The sequence below is a fragment of the Corylus avellana genome, chromosome 1, assembly GCF_965113065.1.
Source record: "Corylus avellana chromosome 1, dhCorAvel1.hap1.2, whole genome shotgun sequence".
NCBI lineage: Eukaryota > Viridiplantae > Streptophyta > Magnoliopsida > Fagales > Betulaceae > Corylus > Corylus avellana.
Window position 1 is genome coordinate 4,879,784 of NC_142490.1, and position 22,946 is coordinate 4,902,729.

The 22,946-nt window shown below is 36.0% G+C and overlaps 2 protein-coding genes across 2 annotated transcripts; one reads left to right on the forward strand and one right to left on the reverse strand.

Moving 5' to 3' along the window:
* The first annotated feature begins 16 nt into the window (after positions 1 to 16).
* Positions 17 to 9,214, forward strand: LOC132168930 (Metallopeptidase M24 family protein). Its single transcript, XM_059580027.2, has 13 exons — positions 17 to 538; positions 1,304 to 1,429; positions 1,639 to 1,758; positions 2,215 to 2,490; positions 3,525 to 3,697; positions 4,200 to 4,451; positions 5,422 to 5,573; positions 6,030 to 6,220; positions 7,059 to 7,167; positions 7,276 to 7,430; positions 7,859 to 7,951; positions 8,413 to 8,493; positions 8,952 to 9,214. Exons 1-13 carry the CDS (start codon positions 92 to 94, stop codon positions 9,021 to 9,023), a joined length of 2,247 nt encoding a protein of 748 aa, XP_059436010.2. The 5' UTR covers positions 17 to 91; the 3' UTR covers positions 9,024 to 9,214.
* A 297-nt stretch (positions 9,215 to 9,511) lies between these two features.
* Positions 9,512 to 19,995, reverse strand: LACS7 (long-chain acyl-CoA synthetase 7). Its single transcript, XM_059580029.2, has 23 exons — positions 19,776 to 19,995; positions 18,749 to 18,809; positions 18,561 to 18,638; positions 18,280 to 18,351; positions 18,098 to 18,179; positions 17,772 to 17,877; positions 17,620 to 17,696; positions 16,790 to 16,834; positions 16,589 to 16,675; positions 14,386 to 14,475; positions 14,188 to 14,267; positions 13,993 to 14,086; positions 13,011 to 13,099; positions 12,833 to 12,921; positions 12,612 to 12,741; positions 12,395 to 12,513; positions 12,113 to 12,236; positions 11,942 to 12,028; positions 10,924 to 11,027; positions 10,764 to 10,849; positions 10,233 to 10,319; positions 10,077 to 10,163; positions 9,512 to 9,888 (listed from the first exon to the last, which is right to left on the reverse strand). Exons 1-23 carry the CDS (start codon positions 19,888 to 19,890, stop codon positions 9,802 to 9,804), a joined length of 2,076 nt encoding a protein of 691 aa, XP_059436012.2. The 5' UTR covers positions 19,891 to 19,995; the 3' UTR covers positions 9,512 to 9,801.
* Positions 19,996 to 22,946: the final 2,951 nt, after the last annotated feature.

A 22,946-nucleotide genomic window follows, 5' to 3' on the forward strand; every position in this document is an offset into this window, starting at 1 on the left:
AAAAAGTGCTTCACTTTCTTTTACGACAGAAAAAAATATTATATAATTCGTAAAAGAAAGTATTCGTCGACTCGTCAGACCTTTATCACCAATGACAAAACGTCACCGTTTCGGAACATCCTGTTCCGAAGACCCATCTTCTTCTTCCACTATCAGTGATTCCTGTTGCCTCTCTCTCTCTCTCTCTCTCTCTCTCTCTAAAACTCACTGTCTCCCTCCAAAAATGGTTACCATGTGTTCGCTAACATCAACACTGGTGTGTACTCACTCGTACCCTCGCCCCCTCCGTTTCCTCTCTGTCTCGCTCCCAATTTTTCACAAATTCAAAACACGCCCCAAACTTTTCACCAAATCACCAAACGCCCCATTCCTCACTGTGCGAAATTGCAGTTCCATTACAGCCAAGCCCTCTTCCGAAATCAAGAGGAACCGCGCCGGTTCAGAACCGGACGAGAAGCTCCGTAGGCTCAGGGAGCTCTTCTCGAAGCCCGGGGTTAACATCGACGCGTATATCATTCCCTCTCAGGACGCTCACCAGGTTGAATTCTCGGGATTTAGTTGAATTTTTGGGTAGTTTTGCATTGAATTTGTGGGTTTTGTGAGCTGGGATTGTGTATTTGTGTTTAGAATTCAATTGGGTTTTGTGTTTTGAGTGGCTGTGATGAAAATTTGAGTTTCTGGTTCGGTGTTTTTTTTTCCCTGAAGTTTAAGTTTTGGTGGTTTGTGCTGGTGTTTTAGAGGAGAGAATGCAACTGTATTTTGGATGTTTAGGCTGAATTCCTGGGTTCTGGTCTAATTTTTTTGTTAGTTTTGATTGAATTTGTGGGTTTGAATTTAAAATTCAACGGGTTTTGTTTTTTGAGTGATTGTGTTGAAAATTTTGAGCTTTTTGGCTGAAGTTTGTTTTGGTGGTGTGACAGTGGAGAAGATGCATTTCTAACATTTTTTTATTTTTTATTTTTAAATTTTTTTATGTGGGATGGTGCGCTGGCTTTAGAATAAGTTGGGTCGTACGTGTTTTGATCATCTGTTGTGGATACGGTTAGTTATCGAGTTATTAAAGTTTTGGTGGTATAATGGTGGTGTCTTAGTTGGGATTCAGCTGGGTTTTTATACAAAAATTTCTTTCCTTAGCCAAAATTTAGAACTGTTTCAGCATTCTTTCCTCTATACTGTTTTGGCACCAAGCATTATTAGGAATTATAGGGATTATGTTTCTTTGATATGTGACTAGGGATTAATAAAATTTCTGCATTAAATGTTGCCTCCGGCATTTTTTAATTGTCTTCATTTTGGCTTGCAGAGTGAGTTCATAGCTGAATGTTATATGAGGAGGGCCTATATATCAGGATTTACTGGTAGCGCTGGTACTGCAGTTGTCACAAAGGATAAAGCAGCTCTGTGGACAGACGGACGTTACTTTCTCCAGGTTTGAAAGAAGGATACTCTTTGCCTATTCCAACTCTTCAGCTTTAGCTCTGTCCTATATGCAAAGTCAAAACCCTTTTTTTCCTCTTATTTTCTCGTTGGTCGGGCCAAATCATTATGGCATTATTAGGAAACGAAATTTATGTTTTGATATCTACCATTCTAGCTATATAGTTGTTATTAATACTTTTTTCTCTCTATAATGATTAGGCTGAGAAGCAGCTGAGTTCTAGTTGGATTCTCATGCGGGCTGGTAATCTTGGAGTTCCTACCTCTAGTGAATGGCTTAATGATGTTTTGGCTCCTGGTGGTAGGGTTGGCATTGATCCTGTGAGCAATACTCTGCTGCTTAAGATGCCTGCACTAATCTTCTTGTTCTTGTTTTTCTGTACTGTGCAATCCGTTTTATCATTTTTTCTGATTTTGAATTCTCATGTGTTCTTTTCATTTTAAAATTCGGATTTCTCCCATATTTTCCATTTGTAAACATGGAGCATATGCTGAACATTTCAGTTTTGTCATGATTTAGATATTTCATAAAGTATAGAAAATTATCTTTTAATAATCTGATTCACATTCTGACTTACTTGGTAACTTGCACTTTCTGTTAATATGTACTTTGCTTGTTTTAAGTTTGTTTCATTGTTCTTTGTTTTCTTCCCATGATTCCACCTCCCCACCCAACTCATGTATATGTCTTTTTCAACTCATTTGTGCTCACTATAGCTTTCTTTGAACTTGCCTGGCTCTGATGACACAGTGTCTTTGGTATTGTGAAGGGAGCAGTTTCTTTTTTCTTCCGATGCTGCAGAGGAACTGAAGGAGGCCATTGCAAAGAAGAATCATGAGCTGGTTTACTTATATGATTTAAATCTAGTGGATGAAACTTGGGGAGAATCAAGGACTAAACCTCCAAAAAAACCAGTCAGAGTACATGACCTAAAATATGCTGGTTTAGATGTAGCATCAAAGATTTCTTCCCTGACATCTGATCTTGTTGACGCTGGTTCATCTGCAATTGTAATATCAATGCTCGATGAAGTGGCTTGGCTGTTGAACTTGGTAATATTTCTGAACAGCTTTTTCAAAGTGAAGATGATGCATGTAGACCATGTTTCTCAAAATGTGTACGGGGGACTTCCTCTAGAGCTTTTTTTTTTTTTTTTTTTTTTGGGAAAACACAAAATTAGTTCCTGTAGTTGCACCGATTTGCAATAAGCTCCCTAGAGTTTAAAAATAACTTAAAGTTTCATGTGGTAAGCATAAGTGGCAAATAACTCCCCACATGGACTTGCCGTTTGAAATTGTGATGGAAAATGTTAATGTGCCACATCATCCCCAATCAAAATTAGAGATGTCTCCTATTATAGAAAATAGAAAAATATAAAGTATATATATAAAAAAAGAATGAGAAAAAAATATAAATATTAAAAAACAGAAAAAATAGGAGGGTCAACCACCCCATGCCGGCCAGAGGGGGTGGATGAACTACCCCCAAGGCCAAGAGGGTAGTTTGGCCACCTCCTGTAGGTGAATATTGGGTGGTTCGGCTACTCCCTTTGGCCGGCCTAAGGGTGGTTGATCCCCTTGTTTTTTGTTTTAGATTTATGTATATAGGAGACACATGTCTAATTTTAATTGGGGATGACGTGGCACATTGACAAGCAAGTCAACGTGGGAAGTTATTTGTCACTTATGCTTACCATGGGGAATTCAAGTCATTTTTTAATCCCCAAGTAACTTATTGCAAATCGGTGCAACTATAGGGACTAGTTTTGTATTTTTTTTTGTTGGGGGGAAGGGGGGTTGGGTTACCCGGACAAAAATTGTAGCTAATTCATACAAACTCATCTAATAAAGTGACATGTGTCCCTTAACATGTGTTTCTCACATGTTTTTTTAATAGTTATGAGACACGTGGCACTTTATTAGATGAGTTTGTATGAATTTGCTACAAACCAGTTTGTAGCAAATTCCTGTCCAGGTTGCCCTGCCCCAAAGAGAGCTGAACTTGTAAGTCCTAATTAGTTATCCACGTATTACTCCTGCATATATCTCTTGATCCTTTAATTGATACTTCGATTTTTATTTTGCAGAGAGGAAGTGATGTTCCACATTCACCTGTTATGTATGCATACTTAATTGTGGAGATTGATGGGGCAAAATTATTTACAGATAATACTAAAGTCACACCAGAGGTGATGAATCACTTGAAGAATGCAGGCGTAGAGTTGAGGCCATATGATTCTATCCTTTCTGAAATAGAAAAGTAGGTTTGGGAGTTCTGTTTCTCTGTCCCTCTCTCTTTCTCTATATACATGTGTGTGCACGCGCGCTTGCACCCTGTTGTGCATAGGTGTAGTGTTTTATGCAGTATGTTTCTACGCTATCTTTCTAAAATTTATTCTTTCTAGTTTTGTTTTTAGAGAAGCCGTACATGTTGCACAAGTACAAATAGCTACTATCAATATGCTCATATGGGGCCATATCAAACATGCACAAGAATGTACGACCCCTTTTAAATGGTGAACTGGCTTTGGTATCAATCTATTACACTGTAGGAGGTTTAGACTCATAGGCTGTGAAAATAAGGTGAACCATGGTCAGTTTATTCACGTGTATAATGCTGTACATGTAGACTTTTATCTTTGTCTGAGATAGGTACCAACATATTGGATCCTAGGGTGCCTTAGGCATGCTGTTACATGCATACTGGGGGAAACTCATTTCATAAGCAGTGAATCTGAAAAATTACTAATTTCCTTTTTCAGTTTGGCAGCGCAGGGGACTCACCTTTGGCTGGATACATCATCTGTTAATGCAGCCATTGTGAACACCTATAAGTCTGCCTGTGACAGATATATGGGGAGCCTCAGGAATAAAACCAAAGGTATGAAGATGCATGACAGCTCCAACGGTCAGTCTGGTGGACCCGCTGGAGTGTATAAATCATCCCCTATCTCTATCGCAAAGGCTGTGAAAAATCATGCAGAGCTAGAAGGGATGCAGAATTCTCATTTAAGGTAATTAATTGCGCCCTGTGTGACCGGCTATCTCTATTGATAATTTAATGTGGCTGTTTTGCATTTTATTATTTGATTTCAATGCCTTAATGATAACCTTGAATCATTTATGCAGACAATAGAATGATTTAGAATGTAGCTTTAAGGTTGGTATGTTTGTCGTTTACCCCATGGTTTTAGTTAAGTTTTGAAACTTAAAGAAATAATATGAAGGAAATAATTGTTTTTGTCATTTTAAAATGGACTTTCATTGATAGCTCATTTGTTCTTTTTTAGAGTGCCACAAATTATTCATTGGAAGGAGCTTTAACGGAATTTAGTTCCTGAATGCAGATTACTTCATTCATTAATCCAATTGAGTATATCCTCTATTATTTCAAGGAATTTTCTCTTAGCTAATTTTCTCTATTTTTCTTCAGTTTTTTTTTTTCATTAGAATTGCTAATTATTTTTCTTCCCGTGTGCTGCCTGTTCTTTCCTGCATATGGGCAGATTTTCACTCCCATGTTTGTGATATGGGTCAATGATCATAAGAGAAGAGGGGAAATAAAAGCTGAAATTAGAATGAAAATTATTGATGCATGATTAACTATACTAATGGAAAAATAAATAAAATTAAGTATCTCTTATGTGACTTTGTGAATAGATTATCTGTGGAATTCTGATGAAAATAATATTTTCTCACAGTACTGGGAGAAACTTTTGAAAAAGAAATTGTAAGCAAGTGCAGGATAATAGTCAGTCTCCATAGGCATGCATGAAGGTGCTTTTGTTTTTTTTTTTTTGTGGGGGGGTTGTCAAACTTATTTTAGGGTCCATAGGCATGCATGAAGGTGCTCTTTTTTTTTTTGGGGGGGGGTGCAAACTTATTTTTGTTTTGTATGGAAAGCTTGAATCTGTATGGTCACTTACAAAAATGAATTTCATTTAGAACTTTGGGGAAGATGTGACTGTGATATCTTCTATGCAGGGATGCTGCTGCTCTGGCACAGTTTTGGGTCTGGCTGGAAGATGAAATTCATAAAGATGTGAAACTAACAGAGGTGGAAGTTGCAGACAAACTTCTTGAATTTCGTTCAAAGCAGGCTGGTTTCATCGATACAAGCTTTGATACTATAAGCGGTATATCGAATTACCTAATTTTCATTATAAGTTTTTTAATTATGAAGATTTTAGATGAAGTTCGGCTTCTAAGTGGCATATCAACTTCTGTAATTTTGACTAACGTTTCTCAATTCATTGAGAAAGTTTTTTTAAAAAAGTGTTTTGTGCTGAATTTCACTGCAGAAACTTACTCTATACTTCTAAACTTCTGTACTGTTTCTCTCTCTCTCTCTCTCTCTCTCCTCCCCCCCCCCCCCCCCCCCCAACAAATCGGTTAAGGATTTGGAGTATTCATCCTTGTAACATGCTTGCCCATGATTTTTGTTTTATTTTTACAAGCTTGTGGTTTTGTTGCATGTGGTGCTTATTAAAAGGATATTGTGTCTGTGTCTTTGCAAATTGTAACTAATAGTATGCACAGATGTTTCTATCTGTTATTAAACCTCACTGCTCACAGTTAGGGTGTTCTTCCAGCTTCTGGTGCAAATGGGGCTATAATACACTACAAGCCAGAAACTGAAAGTTGCACTGTTGTGGATGCAAAGAAACTCTTTCTATTGGATAGTGGAGCTCAATATGTTGATGGTACTACTGATGTAACCAGGACAGTACATTTTGGTGAACCTACGGCACGACAAAAAGAATGCTTCACTCGAGTTTTACAGGTAGCTGAAGTTTTTTTTTAAAAAAAATTCTATAGACTTCCACTGAATTTTGTAGATGGGGAGCCTCATGGTTGCGTAAAGGAATTTACTTAAATTGATTTGGTCAAGAAGTATATAATAAAGAGAAAAAATGATTTTTCTTTAAGGTTGCGTGCTGTCTTGATTCAGGTGCTAGAAAAAAAATTTTGATAAGTAATAATCAAGTTTTATAAAAAGCGTAAGGCGCCCCTACGTACACTGAAAATATACAAGCGGAAACACCTAACTAGAAAAAGAAAAGAAAGAGAAGAAACCGAAGCTCACCCACAAAAGAACCCCAACAGACCCACGCAAATTCCCTCAAAAACAAACGCCCAGAGAAGCCCAAAGGCCCTCAAAACCCACACATATCATTCAGGTGCTAGAAAAATTAGGGTGGGATTGCTCAAGGTCTTAAGTTCAAATATTCCCTATAAAATGTTTTCCTGTGGTTGTTGACTGTAGTGATACTACTTTACAGCGGATCACTATTACATCTCTTACCAATATACCATCCTATTCTCTCATGGTGGGACAGAAATATATACAGAATTTTGGACTTAGAGAAATATAAATCTTTTATCATTTCAAATTATTATTGCATCTTATGTGAAAGCAATCTGTTATTTTATGCATCTTGGTTTTGGGTAGCGTCCCTCAGTGCTTGCTTGGGTAAACAATTAGTGTGAATAATATATATTGTTTGTAGGATGTGTAGTATGGTTTTTACTTTTATCCTGTTCTTCTCAAGAGTTAAGATGGCTAATTTTGACTTTTATGAACAATATTTTTGGATTTTTCTGATAGTGTCCAATTGCAGGGTCACATTGCTCTTGATCAGGCAGTTTTCCCTGAAGGTACCCCTGGTTTTGTACTGGATGCATTTGCTCGTTCTTCCCTGTGGAAGATTGGACTTGATTACCGGCATGGTACATGTCTTAGCGTCAACTATCTTATTATGTGGTTGTGAAGTCTCCAATGAAGTGAATCTTTTTCACTTGATGAAATGATTATTTCCTTTTCCCTTCCATTTTAAGGAACTGGGCATGGTGTGGGAGCTGCATTGAATGTCCATGAGGGCCCTCAAAGTATTAGCTTTAGATATGGAAATATGACCCCCTTATTGAAAGGCATGATTGTCAGCAATGAACCTGGCTACTATGAAGACCATGCCTTTGGTATTCGAATTGAAGTATGCTCTTCGGCTACTCTTTTATGTTCTTGGAAATTCACTTCAGCTGCAAATTCACTGTATTGTTTACTATCTGTGCTGAGTTCTTTTTATTAGGTTATAGTAGATAAAATTGGGTTTATTTCTGACCTGAATCGAATGTCTTCATCATTTCATGGATCATTGGCTAGACAAAAATCAATACATTTGGTGCAAAAGAAGAAAATATATGCAATAGCCAAGTAAATACAAATATTTAGGAGGGCTTGCATTACCCACTTGTTAGGCGATACACAAAACATATGGTTTTTTTGTTTTCCTTTTTGTTGATGCTGGTTGCTCTTCTTTTAAAATGTTTGTTGCTCTTCTAGATGTTAAGATGTGACATTTTTTTGCTTATCAATCTGGCACACAGTTGCATTATAATTTAGGTTTTCTTTCTTCTCCAGAATCTCCTTTTTGTGAAAGAGGTCAACACAGCTAATCGTTTTGGTGGGGTTGGATACCTTGGATTTGAAAAACTCACATTTGTCCCCATTCAGGTATGCCAATGTTTGCCCAGTAGGTAAGGCTGTTTGAGAAATCAACACCACTGCACAGATGTGTTTTGAAATTGGTGAATATACACGGATTGTCATAAACATAGTATAAACCTTTTTGTATACTTATATACAAAAAGGTTTATACTATGTTTATGACAATCGGTGTATTTTTTTTGGAACTCTGGATCATATTAATTATTAACATAAATTTTGAAATAATTAAGAAAGTATTTTGAAATTTCATGCTAGCCGCCTCTTATAAGAGGGCCAGCTGAGTTTATAAATGAATTAAAAAGTCTTTACATTGATAAGAATGCCCTCTAGGAATTATTTTATTTTGTCCACTTTCTGAGCTATTGATTTGAGTTTCTGTTGCAGCTTCAGTTGTCTGTCTAAAACAAGTTAGTATAGAGAATTTTTCTTTTTGGATGCTTACCGTCTTTGCTGGTTTTTTCATGCAGAGTAAATTGGTTGACATATCTTTGCTCTCTGTTGCGGAGGTTGATTGGCTTAATGAGTACCATTCTCAAGTTTGGGAAAAGGTATACGACACATCAAGAAACTGTTTCCATTCTTATGTACTTTTTGGCTTTGGTGTGTTGGAAGAAGTCAAGAGTCATGGTGACAATTCCTAAAATATGTTTTCTAAAGATCTCATGTCGAAATGATGCTATCTGAGAACCAAACATCACACCTACCTTTGCAGATCTTTACATAATATGAGAGAGAGACTTCTGTGGGCATTTTTAATGTCATGTTACTGGTGTAGAATTAAGATATGTTTTTGTGCATGGTCCACACTTCGTCTTTTCTCTAGAATTCTAGCTTTAAAGGTGTCTTTAGAGGGTTAGAACTTGCATATTCTGCTCATTTTAGAAGGTAGAGAATTGTTATGTTATCTGACAATTATCTGAGTTCTGCATATACATCCTCATGTATAATTAGTAATTCTGACATAGCTTGCTTCTTGTTTATGATTACTAACCTAGAAGTGTGACAGGTGTCACCACTGCTGGATGGTTCTGCTCGTCAGTGGCTTTGGAACAACACAAGGCCACTTGTCAAACAGTGATTCTTAGATTATCTTTATTCTTTGTTGGACTTTGGTCAAATTCTTTGTTGGACTCTAGCTTTTGACCAGTTGTTTTGCATAGTTTATTCCTTTATACGTATAATGTTGAAAAATTGTAACATGTACTGTACATACACTTTAGTTGCAAGTTCTTGCTATTTGAGAAGTACTAAGATTGCATTCAAAGGTTTTATAGTTGCCAAAGTAAGAGCCTATGTAAGACGTAACAAGATCTGTCCAATGCTATCTTCTATCACCTGGGTTTTGAGGCCTAGCAGAAAACTCAGATAAAAAGTTAATGTAGAAGATTGCACACCATTATGAACTAATAGGATTGGCTGCAATCGCCTGTCCGACTACAGTTGAGAGACTCCTGATGGGACTTGCATATGAAAGTAGTGAGTACAGCAAATGCATCTAACCAGCTATGAAGGTTCTCATCTTCCTGATGTGCCTAGATAATGGGCAATCATAAGCACCCAAAGAAGTTTAACTTAAGATTCTTCATGAATGGAATTCCAGAAACGTTGATGTCATCTTTGTTACATAAACTTTGAGCGTTTTTCATAACAAAAAATGTTTGACCCCATATAGGGCTAAAAATAAACAAATCAGAATACCTATTAAGTCTAAGTAATGAAAACCACATTTCTTCAACAAATATAAATCCTTAAGAAGCATGGCAGATTACAACAATCAGTCTTGTGATCACAGAAACTGGAAGTATGATTCTTTTTTCCTTCATGTAGTTTAAATGGACGTCAGGTCATGGCATTATTTATGGTGCTGGGTCCGATTTAGAAAGCTCAGCATACAAGTCTGATATTTGTTTGGCAAAGTATGCCTTTGCTTGGGGCCTCTTGACCTGCAACATAATTCAGGTCAATATAGTGAAATACTCGTTCCCTTCTCATTCTATGCTTTGTTTGGAGCAGACAGAGATGCGGAAAACACCTGTCCAATTTACTTTCCCTTCTGTCTTTTGACATTTAAATGGGGCATTGGGGTTATCAGGGCCTAAGGTCTTCTGAGGAAAAAGAATCAGACGTGTACCTTGAATGTTGGAGTGAGAAGGTCATTCTCCAAAGTGAACGGTTCAGGCACCAAAGTTACAGCTTTTACAAATTCGAAACCTCTCAGCTGCATAGCCAAAAGAAAAACATCAGAAACAAAGAACTTTAAAAATTGAAGAGTATCTCAAAACATTACCTGAGCTTCCCTTCCAACATCATCCATATCAGCAAGAACTGCAGCTCTCGCTCGTGGATCATTGCACAATTGTCCTAAATTTTCGTACTGTGAAATAATGCAATAAGAGAAAACCATTAAAATGGGAAGAAGAAGAAAAATACGGAAAAAAAAAACTCCACTGTTGCCAATGATGCTTCATATGGAAGCAGAATGGCACTGGCACAACATAGAAATTAATCATCAGTTAAGAATCTAGCCTCCAATTCATGTTTAAGCACTCACACGAGCCAAAATCAGCTTTATTTAAGAAACAAACCTCAAAACATGCTTTTTAAACCAACTAAAAACTAAAAATCCAGTGCTGGTTTCCTCGTTCAATGATATAAACTTATCATGCTGTACATTATGGTTAGAGATGAAAAGCGATGGCGCCATATGGTCGATTTCAGAATGGCCTTTAAAAGAGAAATGTTTCAACCAAGCAGGTTTCAGACCTGATGAATAAAAAAAGCAGCATGATAATAAATCTTGCAGAGTCAACTTAACTACCTCGATTCCTACTGATGCCGCCCAATCTTTCATTACATCTGGTTCCACTGCAATTACAGCTACTAGACTCGAGTTCAAGCTATCACCTAATAACAATTCAGTAGTCAGCATAGACCATAGCTGAAGAGTTTATTATACAAAGTAACTTCCATTTCCTTACCATATATGAAACATTGAGAAATAAATTTGCACTTGGCATACACGTTCTCAATCTTCTCCGGTGCTATATACTCACCCTGTGCCAACTTAAATATATTCTTTTTCCTGTAATAAGTTGACAACAAAAATTCAATGAGATCCCCGATTCTGTATAATTGTCATACTTAGAATCAAATGATTTACAGTCAGAAGACCCTACGAGAAAAGGGAGAGTGTCATACTATTTTTCTCAAGGTTTGAACTTGCCCCAAGGACACAGTGAAAGCCAAAGCCCTAATTATCTGGATTCCTCAAAAGATTTCTTTTATATACTATGGTGAAGTATTAAAAACAGCCAAAATAGGCTTTCTAATATATATAAGTTGGCCCATATCTACTTTGGTCTACTTTTACCTACAAGATATACAGAGGCAGGATCGGTTTATACCTGATGTAAGCATTGTTATATTTTTTGTATTGTGCACCTTTTTCCAAGCATGTGGTTGGACTTGGATTAAGTTTTCTCCCCGTGCTTGACATGTGTGACGTATATCAAGTTGTTATTAAGTGAGAAAACAGCCCACCCATTATGGTTATCCCAATTATGACATATCAAAATTCACTATGTGAACTTAAGGATGATGTCTGGTGGCACTTAACCAATGTGATTTTTAGCATGCATGACAAGCACAGGAGGATATTTATTAGCGGCTGGCATGATGATAGATGGCCTTTTATTGAGGACAGAAGAATGCTTGTTTTACGGTTACTTTCAACCATTCCCTATAAAATTAGTTGCGACAGCCACACGTATCGAAATCTGCCACAAACATTGACAATGAATCTCCCAAAAACCTTGTCTTTTTTCCAGTGAAGCCAGGTCTAGTTGGTCTTTCACTTGTCATGGTTCAACTGGCAATCTTCAGAATTTAGAGAGATTAGTTCTTGACTTTTTGTTGCAATTAGAAGGGGTAAGTACTACAAGCAGTGCCACCATTAATTCTTTTAGATAACATGATAGAAAAATAGTAAAATCTTACCTATCAATAATCTTAAGGCGGCCTCCAGGTAACCACAACCCAATGTCTCCTGTGTGCAGCCATCCATCATTATCAATTACTTCTCTCCTGTTTCATCACCTTTATGGTCAGGTAATTAAAGTATTAACGTATTTTAGTTACATAAAGTAATAACATATGCAAGATGAGTACGATTGGACTTCGTCCTTGTAGTAGCCTTGAAACACAATGGGACCCCTCACACAGATTTCACCACGAGGATGAGGCTGATCTTCGGAGGTATAGTTCATCTCAGGAACATCCACAAGTTTGATTTCTGAAAGCGAGAAAGGGAAATACGGCTAAGCACAAATCACAGCAAACATGCTGAAGGAAAATTTTGAATCTGGTAACCAGAAACCAAAATCCAATCAAGCATATAGGTGTGCCATAATTTTATTTAGTTAATTTCAATGCCATTACTCAAGAACTTACCACAGGCAGGATTAGGGGACCCAACATGACCAGATAGAGTATCACCCTCGTCCATTATGCTTATGACACAAGAAGTCTCGGTCATGCCATATCCTTCAATTACTTGACAGCCAAAGCACCTGTTATTTGGGGTAATGTTCACAGTAATAATGTATTAACATCCAAAGAGAACCATTCTACATTCTATAGTCCATATATTCCAAGACATGTGACTTACACCCTCAAAAAGTCCATGACATCAGGAGACAATGGTGAAGCACCCGATCCCATAAAACGGACTCGTCCTCCAAGCTTTTCTTTTATTTTATTGAATACCAATCTGTCCCACATTGGTGATGGATTCCGGCCTGAAATGATGGTATTACATGAATCAACAAATGACCAAAATGCAATAGCAGCAGGCCCGATCAGTGAACTTATGTTGTATAGCACACATACCACTCATTATGGCTTGCTTCTTGGAGTTGTAGGCAGCTCTAAATAGTCTCTCCTTCAGCATTCCAGAAGCCATTACAGCATTTGTAATTCTATCACAATACACTAAATTAGACCTGATGCAGTTACAATACAAATTGTAATCAAATGAGTAATTTAAATAGCACAAAGTCATGATTACCCAGAGTATATTCGATTATACAACCGAGGAACACTGCAAAATATCGTTGGCCTAAGAGCAGCCAAGTCATCCATCAATTTCAGATTGTCCTGAAAATAAGAAGAGAGCCATATGTAAAGCACGTACAAAGAAAAACCATAAACATTACTTAAACTTGTTCAACAGCCGAAAGTGTACATTATCAAGAGAAATGTGCTGTCTACTGTGCATCAACATTAACATAGAACCGAAAACTTTATTTTTTTACTGTGAATCACCTTATAGGCAACCATCAGAGCCACATTAACTCCTTCAGAAATCTATACAAAACAGAGCTATGCGGTTATGCTATATTTAGATATTCATTGCTAGGGAAAGTTCAATTATTTTCAGTTGGTGTACAACTTTGAGCATCCAATTCTTGTACGGTCATAAGAAACTACAATAGCTAGTTTTATTTAAAAGCTGCACCAGAAGTACTAAGCTGTTATACTACATCAGGCACTAACGTTAATGCTGTATGTAAATACAATAGAAGTTAGGCACCAGTTGCCAGGACCAACACTAGCTTGAAAATTAAAATACTGAAAGTCTTTCTTCTTTTTTCCTTGTGGGGACGTTTATCAACTCAAGGTTGAGAAAGTTTGAATTTTGAACATCTTATCTGTATGTTGTGTAATGCAAAAGGTATGTTAATGCTAACAGCACAGTCGAACAATGAACAGGAATCTACAAATAGATGAGATAAGTTTCAAATACTGTAATATGTGGCTCCTGTAGTTACTTATTTGGCATACTAGAATGCCAAAATGGAGTCCATATTCTAAATCCAAGTAATAAGAACAAATACAGGAGCATAAAAAACATTATTTGACTTCCATTTCCTCTATTTTGATGATATATATATATATATAATGTATGTAATTTGACAGATATAAACAATTATATGCTCAAGGTTCTCAAACACGAGTTATAAAACTTAATATTCAAATGTAACACATACCCCTTGATAGAAACCAATAGCCACACCATAGTACACAGAGACAACTTGGTTTGTTCGCTCATAGATGTGTGCCAAAGGAAGATACGACATGTAACTGTCAAAAGTAACATATTGTAAAAAAGCATTTGGAAATTTAAAAGAATTATAGTAACTTTCAATTTGATGGGTATATTCTGTAATAAATAAAGCACTCACATGTCAGCAGGATTGAATTCGATCGAATGTGAAAAACCAGCAGCACTTGAAATCAGGTTTCCATGTGTCAATACAACTCCCTTTCCAGAAGGATAAACGAAAAGAAAAATAAAAGCATAAAACTATGCCATTTAGTACATGGTAAATGGGTGAAGGTGACAAAATTAACATAGAAAGCGTACAAAACAAGTGCGCTACCTTTGGTGTTCCAGTAGTACCACTAGTATAGCATATGGTTGCAATATCTTCAGGCTTAGGAGGGCAAAAAGGCAGCAGGCTACTGCGGCCCTAAAAGAAAATCTACTGTAAGGTGATGAAACATATAAACTTTTTCACTTACGTATTCACTGTCAGAAAAAAAAAAAAAGAGAAAAAGAACAGATTTGGAATCTTTATTTTGCATTTAAGATCAATAATCACAAGACTAGTTATAGATTGTGAATTGAGGTAAAAGCTAATCAGGTTATAATATTTCATAACAGGCTAACATCAATAGAATCAAGAAATATATGAGAAACACTCTGTACGTGAAGTAAAGGATTTGGATGTTGTAAATTAAAAACAAAGGCCTAATTATGACCCTATCAACTTAGTTGTGTTCAACTTTCAACACGTGTGCTGTGCAATACACCACAATTACGGTAAATAAAAATAATCACACACAAGAATACTCAAATTTACGTGGTTCCTTCAATGTGAGATATGTCCACAAGCGGAGATGATCATGAAGAAACTCACTAACCAAAGACGGAGTACAAAAATAGTGAAGAAAAAACACTCAAACCCAAAGCCCCAATACACCCAAAATCTCACTCACACAAAAGAGATTATTTCCTAGAAGTGAAAACAAAAGAAAAAAAAATGGGGCTTGCGGCTCTCTCTCATCATTGGCAACATTGACTAAATTTGCGAAACTTTTTTTTAATTTTGTTATCTTCCAATGTCTTGTTTCAATACCTTACGAAATCTTATGGAATGCCCTATTTGGTGATAATAATAGCACTCCACATCTTTTGAATCTGACCAAGATTTTACATCTTTTGTTGATTGTAACTTAAATCGAGACTGCCAACCTCTGCCGTTATTTTTCTTATTAGGCCTATTCCCTTCCACTCTTTGACTCAAACCCCGCCACAAGCCTATCAATCTGATCATTGACAGGTTTTCTCATTTCATGTGACAAAAGAGTTTTAATCACCTCTTTCAATTCTAGAGTTTTTTTCCCATACAATAATATCATAACCAGATGATTATACAAAGGTGAAGCGATGCTAACAAAAGTATCGATTTATCTTCTTCAATTTTCACTCAAAAGTTCACAACTATGTATTCATTATGTTAAACTTGTTGAGGTACTCAAGCAAATTTGTATTTCCTCCATCTGTAAACCATAAAATTGCTTCTTCACATATACTTATTCGTCAAATTCTTCACCATGTGCACACTCTAATTTCTGCCAAATTGTCTTAACCTTTTCTTCATCAATGAACTCCTACATAGCTACTGGCCACCCTCCCATTGGTAGTACTAAGTGCACTGGATGTCTTATTGGCACCAATGGCTGGGTCCCTAACTCCAATTTTTTTAACACAAAAATCGCAACATTATGAATAACTTCATCTGACAGGTTTAAACGAATCGCACTGGTAGCTTTGGCATCCATCTCTTTCCACCCATCATCATCCATCTTCTAGAGTTTCTTCGCATTTCCCAATAACACCTTATAGGGCTGAATAAAAAGATCTTTCATCCTTTCTCTGCCAAAAAGAGAAGTTGTTCTTGCCATTCAACTTTTCCACTTCATACTTGGTACTCACCCTATTTACCATAATCATCAATTTGAATATCGAAACTTAGCTCTGATACCACTTGTTGTAAAATAGACCAAAATTATGGTAAATAAAAATAATCACACACAAGAACACCAACATTTATGTAGTTCCCTCAAGATGAGGTATATCCATAAACAAATGATCACGAAGAAATTCACTAGCCAAAGATGAAGTACAAAAATAGTGAAGAGAAAACCACTCAAAAGCCTCCTTTCATAATGCATGAAAGTCGGTGCTCAAGAGGGAAAAAATAAAGTCACAATGTTTGCTCAACAATTACTCTCCTACTTGGAGAAGGAGAAAACAAATTGGGGCCCACAAGTAGATCGGTGAAAGTCACATCAACAATGTGAAAAGTGTCCAGTTGAATAAATGGCTGTCATGAACCTCGTCAAAAAAAATTGAACTTTAAGCATGTCTTGACCCTTGTCAAAAACCATCACCCAATTGGATAGATATAGAAGTACAACCATGCAAAATCTATGATTTTTTTTGTCAGACCATGAATATATTAATATGATCAGAATTCCATTCTTGGAGGAAATGAAAAGTGAAATTTCCAATTTTACCTCACTGATTAATTTCAAATATGATATAACCTTCATTCCAGATGCTGACGGAAGAGAAGGTAAATATTCATCCATGCCTCCCACTACCTATGTCATTATGGATGCAGGGAAAAAAATACATCAGAAAACTGCTGACAAGCATCTAGCATTCTTTTAACTTTATAAAAAAAAATACAGCAACGAGATTTTAGGAGTACACACCACTATAAGACGTACGGATGGAATCTCAGATAGGAAGCTCAACAACTGCAAGTTCCAGGAGAAGGATATAAGATATGTTGCAAATTGGGAATCAAAATGCAGTTTATCAGTGATGAAAGTCATAGAAAATGTAGATATCTGATTCGGACAAAAACAAGAAGCAATATGAAACTGAAATGGGATTGCATGTCCAGCCAGATCATTGAAGCCCATAAGGAAGCAGGGTCATAGACTTCAAATTATCAGGGATAATTCTGTTATATGTGGCCAAAAGGGGTACTACCAACCAAACCTTTGGCAAGAAATGCTGAATGAAATCTCAAACAAATGAAAGACATTATGCTTCTTAAGAGATAAAAAATATAAAAACAAGTTACACATGTGAGAAACCTGATTTGTCAGGCAATCTGTTTGCAATGAGCAACAAAAAATCCAATACACGAACTAGCATTTTCAACACAAATTGAAAATTTTCTGAAAGGTCCTCACATACTGAAAATAATAAAATATAAATTATTGTATGCCAAGTTTTCATTAATCAAAGAATTTATGACCACAAGATGTGTGGATGAATGCACACACATGGTTTAAAATCTCGCCAGTATATCACAATGCATTGAGAATCGGAATAGACATATTAAAATATCGTTCAGAAATATATTGGTCATAATATCAGAAAATATTAGAAAAAATAGCAGAAATATCTAAATTATCAAAATATATGAAAAATATAAAAAGAGAAAAAAAAACACTGAAAAATATCAAGTGCATAATCAGACTTTTACCAGTCGATATTATTGGAAACTATAGGAAAGTAAGACTAAACTCACGCTGTTCAAAGTCTGTGGGACACAAAAAATAGCCTGGACACCAGCATGATTCACAGCAAATTTAACAGCATCTGGACCTGCACATAGAAAAATATACTGTCAGAACAGGCTCAACAGACTAGGAAGATACATTTAGACAATTAGATACACACCAAGAGTGTCATACAGGGGAACCGAGATATATGAATAAGCTGAGCAGGCATGATCCACAATCAGCCACTCCGGTCTATTTATAAAATAAATTCCAATGCAAGCTCCCTGTTCCATGAGACACCAGACGAACCAATCATATTTTCAGTACTAAAATATTCGTGAAATGACAACTTCTAAACTAAGAGGTCCACATAGGCTGCATTTGGTATACAAGCTAAATACCATAGATGAGAACAAGAGTTATGAGCTTATCCAATTGCAACTAAGTTGAGGATTATAGGGGTCCTTAAAAAAGAAGAATCTAAGTACTCTAGAAGTGACTAACTTTTTGTAACCCATGATACTGTAGGCCAGAACCTATTGCTTCGCGAGCAGTTCCAGCTTCCCCATATGTCATCCACTTGTACCTTCAGTTATAAAGAACATGTCACACATACTTATGCGGAGAAGGCTAGTGATGTTTAATCAACAGGAGATACATTCTTAAGTAATTGATAGCCAACTTACTCTCCAATTGTACCATCTATCCGAATTCGCGTACCCAAGTATTTGTAATCATGGAAAGTTTCAACAGCATGCCTGTATTCACATATTTTGAGAAATATCTTATCTCTCCCATTATGTAATAAGTTTAGGCAAAAAACTCAAAGCACATATAGTTGCAATAGTTCTCCTAAAAACAAATTATATAAACAACAAAAAGCGCATTCAAGTCAGAGCATATTTACAACAAATACAAAAGCATTAAAGCTAAGTGCAAGTTTAACCAAAAGAGTAAGAACCCTCACACGAAATTATCATGAAGCGTCCCAATTTCAGGATGGTCAGCAAATCTACTTACGAGCTTCAAAGGAGAACGTGCTGATCTGCCACCAAAAAGTAACAAAGTTTCATGTTGTCCTAGAAAAGAAAAATGGAAACAGCATACCTACAAGTAACGAAGTGAAGTAGAAACAGAAACAAGAGTAGCGAGTACCTATGCACATTCCACTTGCCTGTTTGCAACTTTTCTGGAAGAGCTACACTGTAACCCAGCCCTGCTCAGAAATTGAACCCAACATTTTGATGCCCAAGAACATAAAATATAAAGAAAATTCACACATATAACCAAAAAGAGAGTTGACAAATTTGATCAAGTCCTAATGAGTAAAACAAGTTTCAATTAGCCACGTTGAGGATTTTAATTCAAATAATTACAAAGCAATATAAAGCTCCAAGATTTGACTCCTTCAGCTAAAAAGAAGTGGTAAAAGCGTTATTAAGCGCTTCCTCCCTTTGTAAAGAATAAATGGAAGGTACTTACTGGGTTGCGTTGCAAGTGTAACTTACTAATAATTTAGAAAAAGGCGTATCAAGCTTCTAATTTCTCAAGGTACAAGTTAAGAACACTCAATTTAGGGAGTGGTAAAGCATTACTCGTTCCGAGAGAGAGAGAGAGAGAGAGAGAGAAATAAAAAAAAAAAAAAAAAAAACATAAGTTAAAGTCCAATGCAAACGAGTTGAGAACGCGGAAAACAGAGTAATTGATCAGTTATTGAACACAAAAAATCTTAGAAACGATTTATTTTTTTCCTCCACTATTTCAGATACGACAACACATTTAACAAAATAAAAATGAGCCAAAACGGCGAGTTTTCATTGTTTTCGTAGTAAATCAGTTTTCAGAAACAGTTTGAGAAAAACAATCTGGTCTTCCAGAGCTACAAAACAAACGTGTCCTACGAATCAGAATTACAATCTCACATAAGCTACAGAATCTTGTTTATTAGCTGCTGTGGGTAGCTGGGTTCCAGTTTGTTGGAGTTGTTTTCGTTAATAAAGTTGCTCATTCATCTAAAAAAAAAAGCTATAGAATCAAAGCAGCCACAATATCTACTACACAACTCCAAATTTTATCTGATCAGACAAAGCTTCCATCGCTCAATTGCTCCTTATGCTTATATACTAACAAGTTTTATAAATTAATACATACATATATTATTATACGTAGAGAGAGAAAGTACCATGAACGAACTCTCCAGCTGTGAGGTTAGCTTGAACAAGGGAGTGGGAATCGTCGGAGGTGGGAAGAAGGTGGCATTGGATGGCATGGAGGCGACGCTGCGCCGGAGATTCCATGAGAACAATATTTTCTCGGGAAATGATCGCCAAGAATTTTCTCGGGAAAATTATTGGTGGAAAAGTTGGTCGAGCTTTGTCTTCCTGAAAAATTATGAGACACAGGGAAAGAGGCACGCGTTTTAATGTGATGACGATGATGAGAGAATGACAATTAGGATAAGATCAGAGCCGTTGCATTCAGCTTAGTAGTTAGTATAATACGTTGCGTCTCGTCAGCAGGTGAGATATGGGTCACCTACGTGGCGATTCCCGCTAAAATTCGATCCACCGTTCTTTTACCCAATTTATCTCAAAATTGTTTGATTTTTTTAAAGGAAACTTTACTTTAACACTTTAACTTTAACGAATTTGATAAACTTTCTTTAAACTTTTAAATTTTTTAATTTATACCTCTAAACTTTTAACCGCTCTTAATGTGAATTTTTTCGTTAATTTTAGTTGTTAAAAATATAAAAAAAATACTAAAATATCTTTACTTTTTTTTTTAAAATAAAATTTTTTTTTATAATTATAGATAAAGTTGAAATTTTATATAAAAGTCAGAGATATAAACGTCATGTAACGTTTAAAATCTAATGGAGGGGTCCACATTAAGAACAATTGAAAGTTCAGGGGTCCAAAGTGAGAGATTTGAAAATTTGAGAGTTTGTTAAATCGTGTAGAAGTTCATGGACTAAACTAAAGTTTTCCATTTTTTAAAATATTTTTCATTTAAATTTATATATAGATATAGACTTTTAACCTTATATATCTAAATACAATCAAGTAGTCAAATGGTTCTAACTTCTAACCCATAAGGAAGGAAGACCCTCTTTCAAAGTCAAACAAATATTTTTACTTCCCTTATGCTTACGCATGACGTTTTCTTCACAAGCCTTATCTTATTATTATTATTATTATTTTATAAAAAGCCTTATCTTATTTGCGTTCACACTAAGACAAAAAGCTTTTAATATCTTTGAAGTTTCAATGATCTTATTGAACTCTTTTTTGGACCATCTCTCTCTATTAAAGCCAAACAATGTATATCAATCTCTTTCTTAATACTTATGGTCCAAAACTATAGATGTCAATCTCTTTCTCAATACGTATGGTAATAGAATATGTATCATAATATAAATACAATACTATAATTGGAGGACAGCCTATTATTATCTGTTTTTTTTAAAATAAAAAAATTATTTTTATGAGAGGGAATTTCTCTAAGATTTGTATACCTACTTCTGTTGGATAAATCTTAGATTCATGCAAAGCACTCCTCTATATAGATCGAGCTTTGCTGACCAGTTAACTTTTTTTGCTTCATTGACAATCACTTTGAAAGTTAGAATACAAGGGTGATGATGATCCAAAAATGTTTCTTACAAAGCTGTTGTTGTTAATAGAATCAATTGTAGATGTTTCCTTTCCTAAACTTGTTCTCCCTCTACTTGGGTTTTATTTCTAGCCTTTGAAGTCATAAAAAGCTTTGAACCCACCATAGTTGGTTAAGTAGAACTCTAAAAACGGTTACGGTTAGTGGTTATTGGCTATAACCGCTAACCACAATCGTTATTTTATAATTGGCGGTTAACGGTTATTTAAACAAATAATCGGCAGCTTTATAACCACTTTTTTTATATGGGATTTTTAAGTATTTTGAATCATCACTGGGCCTATTTTAAACATTTTGGGCCAAAGTGTTTTCAACAAAATGAAAAGAATATGCTTTTTTTTTGGGTCAAACAATGTTATCCAAAACGGCGTTGTTTTGGATGTTATATTATAATTATTATTAGTATAAAATATATAATATGTATATTTATATTATTATATATAAGGGTATGCAGGTAGCGATTATTAAACGCTTTTTTCTACCCCTAAAATCGCTAACTGCAATCGCCCTAGCCGGTTACCCATTTTTTATAACCACCTACCAAAGTGGTTAGTGATTACTGATTAGCAACAGCGCCCCATTTGAACACCCCTAGTTGGTTGCATAATTTCCTCAAAACCGTACTCAAAGCCACCCTTCAACAAACTTGGAGCTTTACCCATGTTCTTACTTGATAGGGATAAAGATTAGGTTGAGTAGTTGAGTTGGAATTTTATTTCAACTCATTAAGATTAGATTATTAAAATTATGATTAAATTATTTAAAATAGAATTAAAATTAATTAAGAGTTTTATCAATTTATGCGTCATCGTATTGTATTTCTATTTAAAGATCATATATTTTCAGAAATCCACGATAACATTCAACCCAACGGACCCCCCACTAGACCCACAGAGCCACTGAGAAATTCAAACCAACAGCCCCATGCAACACAGAAAACCACCACCACACAAACACCCACAACCTAGAAAACCCACCACAGAACCATCGGACCACCGCCAAAGATAGCCAGCAACCCAAACGCACTGTCAATTGATTTTTTTTTTTTTTTTGGTTTGATTTTTTTGTTGTTGTTGTTTGTATAATTGTATTGATCAAACACAACAAAAGCAGCAAACACGTGATTCAGAGTGTGCTATAGTACTCCTGGAGCCAAAAGAATTATAGAAGTTGTTTTGGTCTACGTAGAAGTTGCTGGCGATCTGGATCGAAATTCCTATAACAGTCTCGTAGGCTTGTTAACCATAATTAATCAAACTCGTATAACAAGATCCAATGCCCACCACCAAATTTACAGAAAGATCCCAAGCTTGGATCAAAATTCGCATGTAACCCATCCGCTCTCAAACAATTTATTGTAATAGTTTTCTTTAATGATCTCCGTGGTTAAAGGGCGCCAGGAGCAGTGCTTGGCAGCAGCACTTTTTCCGGATGGATTCCGGAAATAGTGCTGCTCCCAAGCATTAGCGAAAGGGTAGAGACGCCACGACATGGTAGAGGCAGAAGCTTCTGAGATCTGAGTTGTTCTTTGGAAGATTCTTAAGGGTAAGGAATTTGAACGGTGGAGATTAAGAATGATGAACGGTTGGGATGGTCTTGGGTGAGATAAACTGATAAAGTGCCAAGTGGCAAGTAATTCACGGTTTGGGAAAATATTGCTAAACTGTAAAATTGTAAA